The 22,365-nt window shown below is 40.4% G+C and overlaps 1 protein-coding gene across 4 annotated transcripts in view; it reads right to left on the reverse strand.

Annotated features, from left to right (window-relative positions):
• atf2 (activating transcription factor 2) overlaps positions 1 to 22,365 on the reverse strand; it is a 146,961-nt gene that overhangs the window by 19,373 nt on the left and 105,223 nt on the right. For all 4 annotated transcript variants that reach the window (XM_060827936.1, XM_060827933.1, XM_060827934.1 and 1 more), the window contains 2 exons: positions 5,868 to 6,074; positions 3,757 to 3,862 (listed from right to left, as the gene is read on the reverse strand). In XM_060827936.1, the coding sequence (XP_060683919.1) occupies positions 3,757 to 3,862; positions 5,868 to 6,074 (313 nt within the window). The remainder of the gene's footprint in view (positions 1 to 3,756; positions 3,863 to 5,867; positions 6,075 to 22,365) is intronic.

Below are 22,365 nucleotides of genomic sequence, written 5' to 3' on the forward strand. Positions count from 1 at the left end.
CCATATACCCCTGTAACTGTCAGCTCAGGTCAATAGAAAGGCGAATGGTTGCTCTCATTAGTCGGAGAGTAGAATACAGAAGCAAGGAAGTCTTGTTGCAACTTTATAAAACATTAGTTAGGCCACAGATGGAAAACTGAGAAAATTCTGGTGGCCACACGAACAGAAGGTCATGATTGTACTGGACAGGGTGCAGAGGAAATTCACCAGGATGTTGTCTGAGATAAAAATTTTCAGTTGTATGAGGAGAGACTGGATAGACTGTTTGTTTTCTTTGGAGGACAGTAGGTAGAAGGGGGATCTGACAGAAGTATACAAAATTATGACAGGCATCGACAGTAAGCATTGGACCAAGTGCAGGTCATTGGGATTCAGTGCTTGGTTATCAGCATAGGCATAGTGGGCCTAAAGTCCTGAATCTACGCTCTATAACTCTACTTAAATAATAGTCTACTCTTCTATTCTTCCTGCCAAGGTACATAATCATATTGTCTTACATTATATTCCATTTGCCAAGTTTTCGCCTACTCAGTTTATCTGTCTATATCCCGAAGCAAGCACTGTGTGTTCTCCCCACCATTTGCGTTCCCACCTATTTTTGTGTCACTTGCAAACTTAGTGATAGCACATTTACTTCCCTCACCCTAGGCACTAATATATGTTGTAAATAATTGTGGCCCCAGCACTAGTCCTAATGGCAATCTACTAGTTGTAGGGTATCAACCCCTGAAAATACTCTATCCCCCATTTTATCATAACTCTCTATCTCCTGTTAGTTAGCCAATCATCTATTCATGCTAATATTCTACCACAACACCATTAGCTCCTATTGTATGAAGTAGACTTTGTGCAGACCTTATGGAATGCCTGTCAGAAATGCAAATATATTACCATCCACTGTTTTCTTTCTATCATCTCCTTGTAGTATCAAATAAATTTGTCAAACATGACTTCCCAATCATGAAGCCACGCTGATTCTTCTTGATTACATTATGTATTTTTAAAGGTTTCGTTATTCCATTCTTTACAACAGACACTAACATTTTCCCAATGTTAGATGCTTTTTGTCTCCTTTCCTTTTTCAATAAATTCAAAATAATAAACTCATCACTTAGGCTATCTTTGTCAATTTTTTCCCAACCTATATGAAGATTGAACTCTCAAGATTTTAACAGCACATTTCTTACATGTCCCTTTTTTTGTGTCTCTGACTCACAGTTAGGGATGCATAAACAACTCTCACAGCTGTAAGTAATCTAATCTAATCTAAAAAACAGGTGAATTGGCCATGCTAAATTGCCCGTAGTGTTAGGTAAGGGGTAAATGTAGGGGTATGGGTGGGTTGCGCTTCGGCGGGTCGGTGTGGACTTGTTGGGCCGAAGGGCCTGTTTCCACACTGTAAGTAATCTAATCTAAAAAAAAGCGACTTCTTCCCTTTGCTAGTTCTTATCTCCGCCCAAACTGATTCTACATCTTGGTCTTCTGAACTAAGGTGATCTCTCACTTCAGTACACCTGATCCATAAATAAGAGTCACCATAAGAAATAGGAACATTAGTAGGCCTTCACATTCAATGGAATCGTGGCTGATTCAATATTCTTTACATCCTCTTTCCTGCCCTTTCTTCATAACCCCGATTCCCAAATAGATCAAGAATTGATCTCAGCCTTAAATTTACATAAGGACGTTACCCCATGGCTCTCCATGCCAAGGAATTCCAAAGACCCACAACTCACCATCTTTTCTTTCCATTCTCAAACAAAGATTTAAATTGTTCGTCGCTTGCTATAATGCTGATGGAGCAGTGATGGATATGACATGCTACGTAGTTACAGAACAAGTGTAATGCAGTTTTGTTGCTCATGGCTCACAATGCCATGTGTGCATGTGTTGAGTTGTATCTACCACTTAGTCCATCCCATTTAGTATGGTCATGATTTCCACATAATACAGCAGATGACATTCTCAGTGTCATTATAGAACTCTGTCTGCTGGTCACATCCACTAATGCTACCATGCATCAGGACAGACAACAGATGGGTTGGTGAGGATGAGGTCAATGTTATTTCCACATGTAGATTATTTCACCAACTGTTAGAAGACCATCTTGGTAGATATGTCCTTTTAGACTCCCAACTGCTCAGTTAGTGAAGACACCATTGGGTTATGATTGGTAACAGATGGTGATGTCTTCACCCTACAGAGTAGATTCTTCGTACTTGTTACCATCCATGCTACGTTCAGGCTATGTTCAGCATGGAGTAGTATTGATTCTTTACTTGAAAGTGTGTGGTAGTTTTCATTTTACAGGAATCAGTTGGGTTTATGCTTCATGGTAACATGTACTTATTTATTCTTATTTCAAATTGAATTCTAATTCACAAACTGTCATGGTAGGATTTTAATTCATATTCTTTGGATTATTAATTCATACACCTGGATCACTTGCCCAATAGCATAACTAATATCAAAAAGCTCTCTCCATTAAATTACCACACTCACAAACTGTAATAATGTGGCTAAGATGGCAGATGTGAGAAAGAAATATATATTACCATAATAAACTACACAAATTATAATAATGAAATATTATACTAATATTTGACTGTGATTCTGTACACTTTAAATCACTGCTTTCTCTCAAAGGTCAAATTTTAATGTACTTACCAAAATTTGCAGTCAATACTCATTTCAATACTGATCAAAATTGTACAGACCAGTTTGAACAGAAGAGAGTTTTCTTTGCTATAATTTGAGAGCCCAAACTTTATTCTACTGTCACATTCAAACAGGAATTCAACAGTAATGTAATTCAATGCAATCAGTGTAATCTGCTGCAACAACAGCTCTTTCCATTATTCATTGATGGGGAAAGAATGTTTCATGCCTGTGGTCGCATTTTAATAAATCATATATGAAATTCTGATCAAACATTACAGTTCAGCAATTAGAACAATTTATATGCCAATATGGAGTCAGACATCTCTCATGCATCATTAGGATCACAAATTTGCTTTTTTTACCTCTTAAATGGAAACAGTGAGGTTTAATTTCAACCTGCTAAGTGTTACAAAGATGTAAATGGTTCCTTTCCTTTCTTAATACAACCTCGTTTAGCCACAATTAGAATATTTGGGTATTGCTATGTTAATTTTTAAGTATAGTGAGGGGAATGCTACACAAAGTATTTGTATAATCAGTGGAGACTTTAAACAGTAAAATACATATAAATTTTATTCTAATCCTCTGTCCAACACCAGCACCTCTAAGTCAAGCCTCTGGACCTAATTGGAAGTCCAACTATCTAGGTGGATCAATTTAGTGCTCCACATTTGTTTATTGTTTAATCAAAAAAAGTCTACTAAAACAGTCAACACAATCTCGGACTTTTCAAAAATATCCCGGTTTAGCATGGATATAATGAATATGGATAACCAAATTATACTTTAAAAATACAAAAACAGTGAAACTAATAGCAATACTAATAGAAAATTTTAAGACAAAATTAGATCCAACAACTTTATTCCAACTTTATAGAAGACAAATTGAGTACCTGACAAACTTTACAAACCACAAATGAGCACCTTATTTTATATACAAAGACACACAATTGCAGTTGCAGTAAAATAACCTAATGGAACTTTGAATATTTAACTTTAAATACCAACTGCACTTCCTTGTTACTGCCAACTTAGTTCATTTCAGCAGTATTTCATTTCAATAGCCTGGGGATATAGGTAATGGAACATTACTCACTGTGATAGCCAGATTTCTTCTGCATGGCTGTTACAGGGCAATCTTTATGAGCCAGAAGTAGCTGCTTCAGCTGAGCCACTTCATTTCTCAGCAGGGTGACTTCATTCTAAGAAACAAAGAAAAACTTTCAAAAAAAAAGCATCAGCACTAGTGCAGCCATCACAAGAGGAGGGCAAAGCTTTAAGTATACTTATATTTTATAGTAAGGTAGATCTGGCATCATTGAACTATACTCAAAACAGGCTTGATGCCTTATTTTAACTAACTTTAGGAAAACAGGTACTAACAGAGTCAAATGGTTTGTCTACACAAATGTTGCAAATTTTTTTAACCTTCATCTAAGCTGATACACGTAACATACTGTGAAGGCAGAATATTATCTTAAGTTTATTTCAAAAGTTAATAAATAAAATCTTAATGAGGTGCTCTGAGCAGAGGAATGTATAGAATATTATGTAGTGCGACAACCAGCTTAATAATATGCTTTAATAAAATGTTTGTCACCAAATAATAAACAAAGATAGCTGTGATCAGTAGCCAATGTAACACTACGTAATGTATGGTTTTTAGACAGGGTGCCTTTTACTGGGAAATTAAGTAGACGAGTAGAAAATGCACAATTACTGAGCAAAGGTTGGATGTCGAAAGTGGTAATTTCATTTCACATGTATTTATTTAAAATTTAATTTTTTTTAAGTTCCAATTATTAGTGTAAGACTATCTAAACATTATAGTATATATTATCCCCACCTTAAATATTTGGTTGATGAACAGACAAAAGCTTTCCAAAGTAATCACAAGCTCTTTTCAACCTTAAATTTCAGTTCACTATAACTCAAACTCGAATTGATTTCTCATTTCAAGTTTGCTAATTTTTATTGAGTGGTATGTAACTTTTCAGATTTCAAGAGGATTTAAATTAAAATATAGGATTTACTAGTAGCTTGCTTTTATATTCCATTATACTAATGATTATTTATGTTGTAGAGTTAGCAGAGGAGAATGCATGTGAGTGGGATAGCTCTGTAATTGCATATTCAAATGCAGCATGCAAATTATGAGCCTATTGTACGTTTATACTGCAGCTATATTTTGAAAGGAATGAATGAGTAACCAGTTATTTTCGAATGAGAAAATGACGTGGTCTCGGGGATAGCATAGCTCCAAATTAGCTAGGGGAAAGCTAACAATTTTGCCATTTGCATTTTTACTCATGTAGAGAAAATTTATATTGGAGGAAATATTAGAATGTGAATGAGGAAAGTGGGAACAGGATAAGGGATAAATGAAAACAATTCATCTGCAATTAATGGCAAAAATTCAACAGCACTAGCAATGAAAAGTGTACATGCAGTCCTGTTGGTAGGTGTTGATATAGCTTATAAAGAAGTGAGATCTCATTTATGGTTGTAAAGATATGTTGTCCTGTAGAAAAGTAAATACAGCTACAAACTAATATCAACTTGGCATTTACAATTAAAACAGAAAATGAATATAACAATCAAAAGCTAGAGACTTTTCAAAATAAAAATTTTGTTGTTCCTATGAAAACATTAAAAAATGTTTTCTTTTACACACCTAAGTCCTTCATTGTATTACTGTCCAAAGGCAACCCTCCACACTCATTAGATTTACAGTTTAAAATAACATAAAAGCAATGATACTTCATTATAACTTACAACACTGATCATCTGTGCTTGAATGTCAGCTAAGGAATTATAGAAGAACCTCAAGATTGATTAATGGGTTCATACAAAGTACAGTTTAATTATTTCTTTGACATTCAATTTTCAGTAAAAGACATAATGGGTGGTGTGCTTAACGACTTTGCTTCTGGCTAAGATACAAAGGAGGATTGAGAGAAGTTAATGCATTTTCAAAATCCATTAATATATCTGTTCAAGTAGAGTCTACATGTATCCACATAAAGACAGAGTAAACCAACAAATTTCTTTCAAATAATGAAGCTAAAATAATACTGACATTAAATCTTGGGTTAATTCTCTGTTTGACAAATAGACATTTTCAAAACAATACTCCAGAAGAAAATGAAGAATAGAATTTACGTTACCTTGTAAATTTCATAAATGTAAAAATATATTACAACTGACCTGTAGTTGTACATTTGTTGAACTGAGGTCCTCTGCCTTCTTTTCAAGAGACTGCACCCAGACTTTTCTCTTCTGTCTGCACCTTGAAGCAGCTGCTCGGTTACGCTCTAAAAACTTCCGCCTTTTTTCATCTGGGTCTTCATTCATTGCTCGCCTCCTTCTACCACCACTGGTCTGAATCTGTTGCGTAGGCTGACCTGGGGAGCCCTAAAATGAAACCACCATTCAATCAGTTCATTGCACAATCACAGTTATCCAAAATTTAAACTCATTTGGTACCTATAGTTCCTCACTGTGGAACTGAGCCAGACAGACCTGACAGGTTCCCTACGTAAAACTGATATGTTTATTTCCAAATCTGGAGAGGATATGGTGTAAATTAGCAAATTAGACAAACTGTCCAAAATTTTATACCTGGTTTGATTTCAGCTAGGTGGATGGGAGAGATGCTGGGTATTCCTGAGCTAGAGTGGGTAAGATGGAAGGAAATTAGTCAGGGCTTCCTCATGTGATTGCTCACCAGTAACCCCTACTGAAAAAATATACAAGCATAGAGAAGGAAAAAATAAGTTTGAGAAAAGAAATTATTGCTATTGTAAAGTAGATACTTGGACAGGGTCCACGTGAACAAATATCACCACTGGAACTTCATTAGAGAACAAAAGTGGTTAGCGAACTGAAAATAAGCTAGCCGTACCAGACAATAATGTCTTCTGATATTTGCGCTGACATACATGCCTGCAACCACGATATGATTTTGATCTTAGATGCTAATTGTTATACGTTTATTGCAAAACAGAAATCTGAGCTCAAAATCTCAAGTTGTCAACATTTCCATTGACATAAAGGGGCTTAATGCCTCAGCAAGATTCCAACCAAATATTCAAATGAATCCTGCATGCCATATTCTACCAATACAGTTTTAATCTGAAATCCATCACAACAAATTTACTTGCCTCTCTTTCAATTTTTCTCACTTCCACTAGATGGCCCTCTAATATATAAACGAGCATCAGTGCATTGTTAGAGAAGAAAGAGAAACAAAATATTTAATACCATTGATAATAGTCATACAGACGCACAGCACAGAAACAGACCCTTCGGTCCAACTTATCCATAACGACCACATAACCCAAACCAACCTAGTCCCATTTTCCAGCACTTGGCCATATCTCTCTAAACCCTTCCTATTCATATACCTATACAGATACCTTTTAAATGTTGTAATTGTACCAGCCTCCACTTCCTTTGACAGCCCATTCCACACATGCACCACCCTCTGAGCAAAAAAGTTGACCCTTAGGTCCCTTTTAAATCTTTCCACGAAACCTATGCCCTCTATTTCTGGACTCCCCTACCCGAGGGAAAAGACCTTGTCAATTTAGCCTATCATGATTTTATAAATCTCTACAAGGTCACCCCCAGCCTCTGACAGTTCAGGAAAAACAGCCCCAGCCTATTCAGCCTATAGCTCAAACCCTTCAACACTGGCAACATACTTGTAAATCTTTTCTGAACCTCAGTCAGAACACTGAGTATATGAGTTGCGAAGTCATGTTGCAGCTGTACAGGACATTTGTTAGGCCACTGATAAAATATTGTGTGCAATTTGGTATGCTACAGTTTTTTATATTACTGATAATGCATTATTCAGTTGAAAGTTCTAACTTTTATATCTGTATTGTCTACAGTGATAGATGCCATGTATACATGTCAAATGTTAATAAAATTTAGAAAAATACCCAAATGCATAAATGAAACAATTCCAATGTCATACACTTTATAGATTGAGAATTAGCAGAGAGAAACAAACAGTAGGAATAAACAGGTGACTCTCAGGATGGCAGCTGTTGACAGTGGAGTACTGTAATGATCCATGCTGGGACCATGGCTGCTCACAATCTATATAATTCATTTGGATGTGGGGGCCAATGCAACATTTCCAAATTTGCTGATGACACATTTTAATAAAGATCCAAGGGATCTTTGAGAGGATTTGGACAGGCTATGTATTTTTTAAAAATTATTCCTTCCAGGGGGATTTGGCAACGTAAGTGAGGCCAGCACCTGTTGCCCTCCCCTAAATGCTCTTGAACTAATTGGCCCGGTAGGCCACTTCACAGATCATTTAACAGATTGCTGTGAATTTGGAGTCACATGTAGGACAAATTGGGTAAAGGCAACAGATTTCCTTCCTGAAAGAGCATTAGTAAACCAGGTGGGTTTTTTTTTAAAACAATAATCAACAATGGCTTTGTGATCATCAGTACGGAGACTCAGAAAAAACAGAGCAATTCTTAAATAGTGAGAGATTGGGAACTGTGGCTTGTCGAAAAGCACCAAGGTGTCCTTCTTCACAAGTCACTAAAAATTAGCATGCACGTGCAGTAAGCATCTGAGCTGGCAAATGTTATGATGGCCTTTATCACAAGGGAATTTGGGTAACTGAGTAAAGATGTATGGCTGCAATTGTATACAGCAACTGGAGTTTTGTGTGTAGTTTTAGTCTCTTTTCAAAGGAAGGATGCACTTTTCATAGAGGGTGTGCAATGAAAGTTACTAGACTAATCCTTAGGATGGTAGACTGTCTTGTGAGGAGAAACAAAAGCAATGATTTTTGTTTTTTCTTAGCTCTGAAGAAATTGAATTTACCTCCAAAAGACTGGCATCATTCACATCTGTGCCATCTTTGTAAAGTACTGTGCACCCTGAAAAGCAATGGCAATCTGGTCTTGCCCTCATCATTGTGTGGCAGTCTCTCTGCGCAGGATACAAGGCCAGCAGTGCTGCACTCCCTCACACATGCAACTTTGTTCTTTCATGCTAGTTGTTGCTTAACCTGCAGGCCATACCATTCACCTGTCCTTAGCCACATCCTATCTGAACACCCAGTTTACATCTCCATCTTTATCTCCCTCCCTCAGGAGGACAAGAATGAAAAGCTCTTGGCCTCCAACGCACCCCATGCATCTTGAAGGGCCCTGTAGCAGCAATCTCTTCCTGCTCCTCATCCATCATGCCGGCCTTCTGCTGCTCCTGGACCTGCCACCAGCATCCACCTTCTTAGATAGGCAGCCACAGTGACCAACATGCCACCAGCAGCAGGGCCCAGAACTCTTGGTGGAAATGATCTACATTGGGAACAGAAGGAGCGACAAAGGTTCTTAGATCTCGGAAGAGTCATTGTAGGCATATCCTGCTAAGAGCTGAGCACGCTTCTGCACACGGTGAAACACGCTGCACCCTTACAACAGGGGACATGTCTATATCAGCCATCCACCTTCAGGCTCAGCATGGTGAAGGTTCCATGTCGGCCGAGTGACCACTATGTCATTAAAAAGGGAGTGCTGGTAGCACTCCGACACCATACTTAATCCAGACCCCATCAAATGATCAGTACAGACTATTGTTACACTTACATGATAGATGAGGATGTGATGTTGTGAGGCTCCCATGGCACTCTTGGAACTGCATAAATTTTTGTTCGCCTTCGAATGGCTTTTTGTAATGTCACTGCCGCTAACTTCAAAATCATCTGAAATGACCAAGTTCAATTTGCAACCACCAATGACATGTTGCAACTGAGCCCTAAGCACCTTTGCTTTGCATGCACAGCAAGTGGACAATGAAATCATTGCAAATTAAATGTGGTTGGCCTTTACAAATTACTACTTCATCTTTTTGTTCCTTCAACTCCCTAGCATCCAACAATCATAGATCCTACTCTTTTGAGCAATGTTTTATGAAATAACAAGACTTCCTCACTCTTCCTCTTCTACTCCCTGGCTTATCCCATATGCCTTCTTCACCACCTAGTCTATTGAGTTGCACACCAAGATTCCTTTATTTTTTAGTACTCCCTAAGAATTAACCATTTGTTGTGTAAATCAATGCATACAGTTCCCTCACCGACAAAGCAATTTCTCTAAATACATTGTTTGGCTCTACAGAACTGATCACTACCCACTTCCTAGAGTGCACTGGGATAAATTCCCTGAACAGGAGCACTCCACATGGACAAGCCCCTGGATTGTGTGCAGACTGTGCCATGACTGATGATGCTGGCAAACCCTGAGCATTAACAGCTCTTCCTTGACTTAACTGAAGACGAGTCCCCAACAGAGCCATTTGTTGAATGAACATGCAGGTTATGTTATTTGCCTGGCAGACAGTGAACGTATTTGAATGACAACTTGGTATGCTGTTCATCATGATGTCCACTCAACAGTCTTGAGATATAATCTGAACCAAACCTTGGTCTGTGTGTCCAAAGTGTGCTGCTATAGCCTTCCTATGCAAAAGTGTAAAAGATTGAGCAAGATGCTCCCAAAGTCAAGATGGGTCTTGCTGAACTTCTTGTCCAAATCCCACCATAGTCCACATTACTCAAAGGTCTAGAATATTCTGTCCTATGTTATTTAGGTGAAAAATACCCAATCTGTAAGAGAGTTCATGAGAATGACCCCAGGCGTGAGGAACAGCAGGCATAGACATGATGAACTGAATGGTACCCTTCTGCACTATCACAATTCTTTGATTCTGCGTGGTACAATTTTAAAATTAACAAATGCCCTAGGGAGATCACGATAGGTTGGAGAAGTTGGGTCTGTTTTCCTTGGAGACACAGGCTGAGGAGATATCTGACTGAAGCATTCATAATTATGATTATTATGACATTAATAATAAACAATTATATATTATCTAAATATACATCATATTATGTATTCTCTAATACATATTAGAGTATATAAGAGACATTAAAAATGTCCTCACTCATGAAAAGATCGAGTTTTAAAGTGGGCACAGATTTAAAGTTATTAGGAAAAGCAGCAAAAATGAAATGAGAAATATCTATTTCACAAAACGAGTGGTTAGAATCTGCCTGACAGTGTGATGGAAGGAGGTTCAACAAAATATTCAACAGGGAATGAAACAGTTATTTTGAAAGAGAGTAATGTGCAGGGCTCTGGGAAGAAGACAGGAGAAAAGCATTAAATGAAATGTTCATTTGGACAGCTGACACAGACACAATGAACTGAATGGTACCCTTTTACAGTATCACAATTCTTTGATTCTGTATGGTACAATTTTAAAATTAACCAATGGCCGAGGGAGATCAAATATGCTAACCTTCACTAAGTGGGAGAAAAAAAGATAAAACTGTGGCTCAGCTGGTAGTACTCTTCTGTGAATCAGAAGATTATGGGTTCAAGTCTTACCCAGAAATCAATGCTGACATTTAATCTTTCAGTACTGGGGTACCAACTTTAGGATGCAACACCAAATTGTGTTCCTGCTTGTCTACAGCACATTGTTTCTTTTTGACTGGCACAGAGCCAAAAACAAAATAGGCTGAATTGACTCCAATGCTGTATCATTGCATAACTAAACCTTGGGGACTCGTCTTCAGTTAAGTCAAGGAAGAGCTGTTTGAAAGTGGGCGGCACAGTGGTTAGCAGTGCTGCCTCACAGCGCCTGAGACCCGGGTTCAATTCCCGACTCAGGCGACAGACTGTGTGGAGTTTGCACGTTCTCCCCGTGTCTGCGTGGGTTTCCTCCGGGTGCTCCGATTTCCTCCCACAGTCACAAAGATGTGCGGGTCAGGTGAATTGGCCATGCTAACTTGCCCGTAGTGTTAGATAAGGGGTAAATGTAGGGGTATGGGTGGGTTGCGCTTCGGCAGGTCGGTGTGGACTTGTTGGGCCGAAGGGCCTGTTTCCACACTGTAAGTAATCTAATCTAATCTAATCTAAAACTAAGCCACAGTAGCAGACTATTTCTGTTGTGACATGCATGTCAAAGGTGAAGAGGGATATATAGGTGGGCAAAACCATGGTTTGTAGAAATGGTAAAATTATGTTAGAAATGAAAACATAATTACAAGTAAAAACTAAAGAAATTGTGTTCTACTTCACGATAAGGCTAAGGGAGACTTGATGAAGTTATTTAATGCTTTCAGTAAACAGAAAGTGAATCAATAATTAGTGTGAAGAATTTTAAGTTAATTAATCAACACAAGGAAAAGTTGAAACATTTGTAAAATAACTCCGTAGAGCCAGGTATCCCACCACCAAGTCACCCTTTATGTAAGATGAACAGTCCGTAACCCTGAACCAGCTCCCTCAGAAGTAGCTCTGGCACACCTGTTTATATATCAACCAGGGCTCCCTGATTAGATCAGATTAACAGCACCAGTGAAGGAACTTATTCTATGAAATCCACTTGGCTGACCTTGGTTACAATCATTATATCCCTCTTCCCTCCTAGTCAGAGAACATAGACTGTTTTTTTTCTTTACACCTCCTCCTTTTAGCACTGTCAGGTTTCTCTAACTCTGCCTCAGATACGAGCACCATGAAACACACTGTAGCTCACCTCTTACAGCTAGAGCATCTTGGAAGAAATTCATTATCTTCTTCAGGTGGCAACATCCGCAGTGTCTATCTCGGATTCAAAGACATCTTCAACACTTGACAGACAGGAAACCCGTGGGCTAATAATAATCAGAGAGGCTGTCAAAGAGCCAGACATATTTGCTCCCGCACGACGAGTGTTGGCAACTTTCATATGGTCCTAGTGCTGGTTTTAGAACCGTCGCACCTGCCCGAGCTTTATATATTACTGGGTCTCACCTCACATCGACCATGCTTCTTGGCCATGCAGGGTCATTCCCATCGCTCCTACACCAAGCTTCACCCCCGAAGTGAACTCTCTCTCTTGCTTAGCAGGCTCTAGCATCCAGCTATGGTGTTGCTGATGCTGTTTCACCCTTGCCCCAGCCCCCATCTCCCCCCACCAACTGCAGGAGGATCATATTTAACCTGATGTAGAGTCTCCGTATTAGCAACTCTGCTGGAGCTATCCCCATAATTGCGTGAGGGGTGGTCCTATAATCAAATAGGAACCAGGACAAATTGGTATCTCGAGAAGCTGTAGGCTGTTTCTTTAAGCCTGCCTTCAAGTTTCGTCTACTCTTTCTGCCAAACCATTGGATGATGGATGGTAATGAGCTGTCTTTATATGTTGACTATCATTCAACTTTAGGAAATACTCAAATTCCATGCTGGTAAACAATAACTCACTGTGACCAACACTTCCAGGAATGCTGTTTACCTATTGTTATTCTCACATTTGAAGAATGCATTCTGCACATCCAATCACTTCAAGTGGGCATCCACAATGACAAACTACACAGTTCATGAAGAGGACCCACACAGTCGACGAATAACTGACTCCAGGGTTTACACAGCCAATCCCATGAATGTGGGGGAGCTGCTGGCAGTAACCTTTCTCCTTGTCATCATTCTGGGCACTGTTCCACCAACGCAGCTATGTCTGCATCTAGTCCTGGCCACCAGGCATAACACCTTTGTTTTGGAAACCGCTGGATGACCCTGGTGGGGCTCAGCCAGTATCTGGTGGAGACCTTTGCTCAGGAGAATCACTCTTGCTCTCCATATTAATGTGCCAACCTCTACTTTGATCTGATCTCTCCGCACCCAAAAAGGTTTCAATTCTGATTGTGATGGCCTTGTGGTTTCGCCCATCACCATCAGCTGTTTCAGTTTCACCATGATTGGATTTTTCTCTGTCAAAATTCTGATATTGTCAAATGTAATTGGAAGTGTGTCCAGAAAAATTAAAACGATCACAGACTCATGGTACCACCAGTGGTGTATCTGTCAGCAGGAGGCAGCTTCATGCATCTGCATTTGTTAGTTGGCCTCCTGGACAGCGTTCCAACATGTAATTATATGCATTTAGGTATTAGAGATCGCGTTTGGGATGATAGTGTGCCAATAACTTAGAGGATGACAACTATTTCTTCATGTCCCTGAAAGCTATGGCTCGGCTGCACAACTAGCTCCAAGGATGACCCTTTTATAAGAATTGATGAAAAGTTGCCAGGCTGGAGGACAGGTTATGTATGAACATTCTGTAATAAGACACCAGCCCAAGGAAAGACCTAAATCCAGTATAAATGTGGGAACTGGAGTACCTTTGACCACCCTCACTTTGTCTCCCAACAGGTTTGATCCAATCTTGTTAACTCTGTAGCCGATGTAGATCACTTGGGTAGGGAACACATTTTTCTCTTCTAATGCGTACATCCATCTGGGAAAAACGTCAATGTTCAAGTTCTCTAATTGCTCCATATTGTTCTTCCCTGTTATTAGCATGTCATCCAGATAAATGGCGACCGTGGGCAGATCTTGTAAAATGTTCTCCATCATTCGCGGAAAAATTGCACAGGCTAACAATATCCCAAATGGCAGTCTTGTACATTGGTACAAACCTTTATGGGTATTAACTGTTGCATCCTTCTGGGAATCCTCATCTAACCATAATTGCAAGTATACATGGCTCGTGTCCAGCTTTATGAAGGAAAGTCCTCCTGCCAGTGTATATATAGACTACGTGAGGGATTGAGTATTTAATCAGCTGCAAAAAGCTGATTTGTTTAAAATCCCCACTACGGTGAACCGACCCATCGGGCTTCACAATCAAATATGCCTTGATGGTTCCTTCACTTTCCAGCTTTCTGATTTCTGTCTCTACTTTTGTCCATAAGGCCAAGGGCACAGGGCAGGCCTTGCATAATTGTGGAATTGCTTCCTGGTCAACATGCAAGGTCTCCTTGTCACCTTTGATAGTCCCTAGACCTTCCTGAAAAACTTCCAGGTATTTAATTAAGTTTCCACTCAGGCAGCCATTTTCTAATCAAAACATATTGAGCCAATCTAGGTGAATCTGTCTCAACAAATTTCAGTAAAAAATGAGGTCTGCAGATGCTGGAGATCACAGCTGCAAATGTGTTGCTGGTCAAAGCACAGCAGGTTAGGCAGCATCTCAGGAATAGAGAATTCGACGTTTCGAGCATGAGCCCTTCATCAGGAATAAGAGAGAGAGAGCCAAGCAGGCTGAGATAAAAGGTAGGGAGGAGGGACTAGGGGGAGGGGCGATGGAGGTGGGATAGGTGGAAGGAGGTCAAGGTGAGGGTGATAGGCCGAAGTGGGGTGGGGGCGGAGAGGTCAGGAAGAGGATTGCAGGTTAGGAGGGCGGTGCTGAGTTGAGGGAACCGACTGAGACAAGGTGGGGGGAGGGGAAATGAGGAAGCTGGAGAAATCTGAATTCATACCTTGTGGTTGGAGGGTTCCCAGGCGGAAGATGAGGCGCTCCTCCTCCAGCCGTCGTGTAGTTGTGTTCTGCCGGTGGAGGAGTCCAAGGACTTGCATGTCCTCGGTGGAGTGGGAGGGGGAGTTAAAGTGTTGAGCCACGGGGTGATTGGGTTGGTTGGTTCGGGCGGCCCAGAGGTGTTCTCTGAAGCGTTCCGCAAGTAAGCGGCCTGTCTCACCAATATAGAGGAGGCCCCATCGGGTGCAGCGGATGCAATAGATGATGTGTGTGGAGGTACAGGTGAACTTGTGGCGGATGTGGAAGGATCCCTTGGGGCCTTGGAGGGAAGTGAGTGTGGAGGTGTGGGTGCAAGTTTTACATTTCCTGCGGTTGCAGGGGAAGGTGCCGGGGGTGGAGGTTGGGTTGGTGGGGGGTGTGGATCTGACAAGGGAGTCACGAAGGGAGTGGTCCTTGCGGAACGCTGATAGGGGAGGGGAGGGAAATATATCCTTGGTGGTGGGGTCCGTTTAGAGGTGGCGGAAATGGCGGCGGATGATACGTTGTATGTGCAGGTTGGTGGGGTGGTAGGTGAGAACCAGTGGGGTTCTGTCTTGATGGCGGTTGGAGGAGCGGGGCTCAAGGGCGGAGGAGCGGGAAGTGGAGGAGATGCGGTGGAGGGCATCGTCGATCACGTCTGGGGGGAATCTGCGGTCCTTGAAGAAGGAGGCCATCTGGGCTGTGCGGTGTTGGAATTGGTCCTCCTGGGAGCAGATGCGGCGGAGACGAAGGAATTGGGAATATGGGATGGCGTTTTTACAGGGGGCAGGGTGGGAGGAGGTGTAGTCCAGGTAGCCTTGGACCCGAGCCTTTTACTGCAAACAGTGGTAAATGAACCAGCTGCTTCTCATAAGAGACTGGAATCAAAGTTGAACCCTTCATCTGTTAAAATTCCCTTTCACTGGTTCTCAGTCTAGCCTAGGTCTTGTGCAAACTTAAGGATTGTAGTCCAGACTGAATTTTGTAAAAGACAGGTTCTGCGATCGTTGAAACAGCATCACCAATATCAATCTCCATTAGGGTTGGATGGCTACTTAATCAGATGCTTAATTTTATGGTTATTATTATTTAACTGTTCCAACCAGATGTAGGTGGACTTTCCAGGATTTGCACTCTCCTGGATACCAGCCTATGAGTTCTCTTACTCAATTTAGGTCCATTGGGATTCTTTTGCTGTCTCGAGTCCACATTCTGGCAGCAACTACAATGGATTACCAGCCTACATCCTGAAGTAAATGTTTAACTGCTGAGCCAAGGCTTGGCTTTGTTTTGGGATTTTGCCAAGGTCTGACCGAGAGTCCCTCAATTTAGGATATGCTCTGAGTGAGGCTAAGCAATGCCTTCACGCAAGTGATCCCAGAGATCACTTGGACTGGTGAGGGTGTCCACTTCCATCAGAATACCCTGGAAATCACATGTTCAACTTGCTGCATTTCCTAATAATAAAGCCTATTGTATTGCATATTTGGAAATCCAGTTGGGCTTCAGCTAGTAGGTGTTTTTGCATGGTTACATCTTTACGCCAACATACCAAATGGTGTCTCAGCATTTCAATGTTAAACCAAAGTCACATGCCTCCACCAATCGTCTTAACCTTGTCAAAATTCCTGACAGGGATTCCCCTTCTCAAATTGCTGCGTAAAACCAATGGCATCTCAGAATTAGAGGTGGCTTAGTGTCATAATATACCTTAACTAAATCCGTCAACTCTTGAAAGGTTTTAGTATCTGGTGTCTCAGGGAAAGTTAGGCACCTAATAACCAAAAAAGCTGCAGATCGACAAGCTGTCAGGAGAATTTTTCGTTGCTTTTCATCTGTCCCAATATAATTTGCCCATTAAAAAAAACATTCTTTCCACATACTGGACTCAGTCTTCGATGGCAGGATCAAACAAGTCAAGCTTCCCAAGCAATGACATGATGTCAAAAATACTTACCCCCAACCCAAAGATGGCAGTTGCAAGCAAAGTTCTTCAGGGGCGTGCTTTTCTCTTGTTACCACTGAATTCACTCCAAAGAGGCCGGTATCTCATCACCAAGTCACCCTTTAAACATGAAGAGTCGGTGACACTGATCTAGCTCCCATAGTGAATGGGATGTTTGACACTCCTGTTCTTATTTGTCAGCCAGGGCTCCCTGATTGGGACTGTTAATCTGGTCCAATCAGGGGACTCATTCTATGAGGTCAACCTGGCTAACTTCTTTACAGTCACTACAATAAGATTTTGCAAACATTTTACAAAAATATTGTTAGGATATTCAATATCCTATCAGAAATATGGATAGAAATAGAATTCAAGTTGACAAACTTTTGGTAAAGAAAAACATGACATGTGTCTGGGGAAAAAATAATGAAATGGAGTGAAGTGGATAACTCTTCCCAAAGTCTGAAGGTCTCAATGATCTCCTTCTGTACTTCAACAAAATCTACGTATTCCCTGGACACAATCTTCTGAGTCTGGAGGCAGGAAGTGAAACTAATTAGGTAGGAAGGCAGAAGACTAGAAACCAACCACTTCCTGAATTAGATTCTGGGCAGGAAAACCCAAATTTTATCATCTTGCCAAATGAAGCCTAAGTGGTCAATCAATGAATGGTGGGTGGGAACTTGCTCAATCTGTGCACAATCAAGGGACTGAACCTAGGGTAGTTTCAACAGCTGTCGTGGTCTCCAACATGTCGCTATTATGTTCTGGAGTGGTAGATCTCCAAATGAACAAGAGCTCTTTGTGGGTGGGACTACCTGGTTCAGAGTCTTAATTTCGGCAGAGAGCCCAGCTAATCCACTGCCCGATTGTCTGAAAATCTAGATAGCTTTCTCAGCTTAGTAGGCTGTAGTTCTCCCTGTTGAAAATTCTCCTACTTTCAAATTTAGTGCAAATGGGAAGATTTCTTCCTTCATTCTTATGTAAAATATGTTAAGCATGTTGCAAATTGACAAGAGATTTCATTACTTTCATTCAACAAAGTATTCACAAAGCAAAAGGGGTTGAATAAAAACCCAGAATCACCTGTCCCCTCACTTTGTCTTCTTTCTCCTCTTCAACCCACCTCACTGCCTGTAACCAGGTTCATATAAAGGGCAAGTGCCAAGAATATTGCCAATCCAATAAATTTCTATACTGAAGTGAATGAAAGACAGAATAGAAAGGATAAAAAGTCTTCTCAGAATAGATTCCAGAATGCGAAGGAAGTCATAGAAGCCACAGAGCTGATCTGACCATACTCTTTCAAAACATTCGACAACTAAGTTACTCTGAAGGATTAGAGGATTTAAGTGAACAAATCTGATAACTCCAGATCTATCAACCCAAGAGCATATTAGAAAGGTTAATATTTTTTAAAATATATCGTTAATGAATCTATTTTGTAATGTTACGACACATCTCTGGGTCAGTTAAGACTTAAAACTGGATCTTCTGGCCAGAGTTGGGGTCGAACCAATGCACCACAAGAACCCTAAATTTACACTGACTTAGGAAAGCATAGGTTAATTAAGAACAGCCAGCATGGATTTGTAAACAAGTTACAGCTGACAGATCGAGCATTTTGAGAAAGTAGACAAGTGACAGATTTTTAATCAATAAGGTTAATGGGGAAAATGCAAGTAACTGGTTGAGGACTATCAGATCAGCCATGATTTAACTAAATGGCAGAGCAGACCCATGGGTTGAATGGCATACATCTGCTCCTACAACTCAGTTTTATAAATCCTTTGATAAAATAAAGTATTAGATGTCATTGTACATTTTTAAAAGTTGTTTTTATAAGGTACAGCACAACTTTGTTGAGAAAAATTAAACTCTGCAGTATTAAAGGGAGTATGGCTTAGAAGTTGGCTAACTGACAGAAAAATCCAGAGAAGCAGTTAACTGATGTTGTTCAGTCTGAAGAGAAATGGCACACACCAGGGATTGGTACTTGTGCAACTGTTTCCATTTCTATTCTTTTAGATATCCCTCAAGGAGAGTAACCAAACGTGGACAGTAATTTACAAAGGAACAGGAGTAGGCCATTCAGCCCCTCGAGCCTGCATGGCCATTCAATAACATCATGGCGGGTCTGTGACCTAACTCCACATGTCTATCTTGGGGCCATATTCTTGATACCCTTGCTTACTAAAAACAATTCTCTCTCAGATTTAAATGTAACAATTGAACAACAAAGAAAAAGGGGGCATAGCCTCAAAATAAGGGGGAACAGATTTAGGACTGAGTTGAGAAAAAACTTCTTCACCCAAATAGTCGCGAATGTGTGGAATTCCTTGCCTAGTGAAGCAATTGAGATTACCTCATTAAATGTTTTTAAGGAAAAGGTAAATTTTAGAACAATAAAGGAATTAAAGGTTATGGTGAGAGGGTGGATAAGTGGAGCTGAGTCCACAAAAAGATCAGCCATGATCTTACTGAATGGTGGAGCAGGCTCAATGGGCCAGATGGTCTACTCCTGCTCCTATTGCTTATGTTCTTGTGAATTAGCATCAACTGCTGGTTAAGGAAAAGTTCCAAACTCCTCTCTGTATGTAGAAATGCTTTCTATCATCTCTCCTGAATTGTCTGACCCTAATTCTTAGACTATGACCCTGGTTTGAGAACTAGTGGAAGTAGTTTATTGTTCTCTACCTTGTCTTTTCCTGTTAATACACAGAAAACCTCAATTAGATCACCCCCTATCCTTCTAATGTCTACACAATAAAGACCTAATTTGTCTAATCTCTCCTCATAGCTTAACCCCTGAAGACCAGGTATCATCCTGTAAATCTGCATCAAATTCCCTCCAGGGATAAAACATCTTTCTTCCACACAAGCTAATTTCCTGTGCCATTGCATATGGGAGTAATGACTAAATGTAACGTTCATATGAAGGGAGGTTAAAAGAGAGGGCATAATTGGACATGAGCACACAGATATAATTCACTGTCCAATTTAGTTATACGTTTAGTCGTATTAGTTACATTCCTATTATAACTGTGTAAATAACAAGTTACATTGCAAACTGCTGTTATAAACTAGTCACACTAGAAATCCACCAGCCTTCCAGTAGTGATATTATAGTACCTTTATTGGTGAGACAAGGGATGGTGGGTCGTCATTATAGCATGATGAATTTTCATTAGCAGTTTTTAATATAAAAGTGAAAATAGGAGCTTAAGATAAAAACACTGGTATTGTAACCAAATTTCAGTACCAGAGTATCACAATAACATTTATACAAAACAGGGAATATAGTTATGCAGATAGATCAGTAGATTGCACAGCTCCTTCATGGATAACATTTGCCTACCAAACTTCAACTTCGATGGATATGTAAAACTTGCAGTACTGGATAGATCACCTACTATATACAGAGTTAGATTTTATTTTCCAAGGATTTTAATGAAAAGAAAAATTGTTGGGTAGTACAATGGATTACCAATCAGAAACCTCCAGTGCTATGCAGCTGAAAATTGAAAATTAGTCTGAAATTCAATGTAGAAAAATGTGAGATGACACATATTATGAGACAGAACAAGATGATGAGGTGTAGAAAAGCATGGTATGAGTGATTTATATACATTTATCTTTAAAGTAAAAGGAAAGGTTGATAAATTTGTAAAAAACATATACATTGGAACCTAGGTTTAATACAGTATAAAAGTCAAACAGCAATTAGAATCATAGAGATGTACAGCATGGAAACAGACCCCTCGGTCCAACCCGTCCATGCTGACCAGATATCCCAACCCAATCTATTCCCATCTGCCAGCACCCGATCCATATCCCTCCAAACCCTTCTTATTCCTATACCCATCCAAATGCCTCTTAAATGTTGCAATTGTACCAGCCTCCACCACTTCCTCTGGCAGCTCATTCCCTACATGTCCCACCCTCTGCGTGAAAAAGTTGCCCCTTAGATCTCTTTTATATCTTTCCCCTCTCACCCTAAACCTATGCCCTCTAGTTCTGGACTCCCCCAACTCCAGGGAAAAGACTTTGCATATTTATCCTATCCATGCCCCTCATAATTTTGTAAACCTCTATAAGATCACCCCTCAGCCTTCGACGTTCCAGGGAAAACAGCCCCAAACTGTTCAGCCTCTCCCTGTAGCTCAGGTCTTCCAACCCTGGCAACATCTTTTCTGAACCCTTTCAAGTTTCACAGCATCTTTCCAACAGGAAGGAGGAGACCAGAATTGCATGCAATATTCCAAAAGTGGCCTAACCAATGTCCTATACAGCCGCACCATGACCTCCCAACTCCTGTCCTCAATACTCTGACCAATAAAAGGAACGCATACCAAACACCTTCTTCACCATCCTATCTACCTGCGACTCCACTTTCAAGGAGCTATGAACCTGCACTCCAAGGTCTCTTTGTTCAGCAACACTCCCTAGGATCTTTCCATTAAGTGTATAAATCCTGCTAAGATTTGCTTTCCCAAAATGGAGCACCTCACATTTATCTGAATTATCGCATTATTCGCATCCATCTGCCACTTCCCAGCCCATTGGCCCACCTGGTCCAGATCCTGTTGTAATCTGAGGTAACCCTCTTCACTATCCACTACACCTCCAATTTTGGTGTAATCTGCAAACTAACTAACTGTACCTCTTATGCGCACATCCAAATCATTTATGTAAATGACAAAATGTAGAGGACCCAGCACCGATCCTTGTGGCACTCCACTGGTCACAGGCCTCCAGTCTGAGAAACAATCCTCCACCACCACCCTCTGTCTTCTACCTTTGAGCCAGTTCTAGATCCAAATGGCTAGTTGTCCCTGTATTCCATGAGATCTAACCTTGCTAATCAGTCTCCCACGGGGAATCTTGTCGAACGCCTCACTGAAGTTCATATAGATCACATCTACTGCTCTGCCCTCATCAATCTTCTTTGTTACTTCTTCAAAAAACTTAATCAAGTTTGTGAGACATGATTTCCCATGCACAAAGCCATGTTGACTATCCTGAATCAGTCCTTGCCTTTCCAAATACATGTACATCCTGTCCCTCCGGATTCCCTCCAACAACTTGCCCACCACCGAGGTCAGGCTCACCGGTCTATAGGTCCCTGGCTTGTCTTTACCGCCCTTCTTAAACAGTGGCACCACGATTGCCAACCTCCAGTCTTCCGACACCTCACCCGTGACTATTCTTTGAATTGCCATAAGGAAACCCCTGTTTTGATTCATGTTATTTCATGAGGAATTATTTTTGAGTGTGTTTTTTCAGAGTTGGTAACTGACGTAGTTTTTGTTTCCTGAAATTCAATGAAATAAGTTCAAGAAAGAGATAAGGCTCAATAAAAGGGAAATGACAATGGAATTTCAGCAAGTTTCCTATCTG

This window comes from Hemiscyllium ocellatum, chromosome 7 (genome assembly GCF_020745735.1).
Source record: "Hemiscyllium ocellatum isolate sHemOce1 chromosome 7, sHemOce1.pat.X.cur, whole genome shotgun sequence".
Taxonomy (NCBI): domain Eukaryota; kingdom Metazoa; phylum Chordata; class Chondrichthyes; order Orectolobiformes; family Hemiscylliidae; genus Hemiscyllium; species Hemiscyllium ocellatum.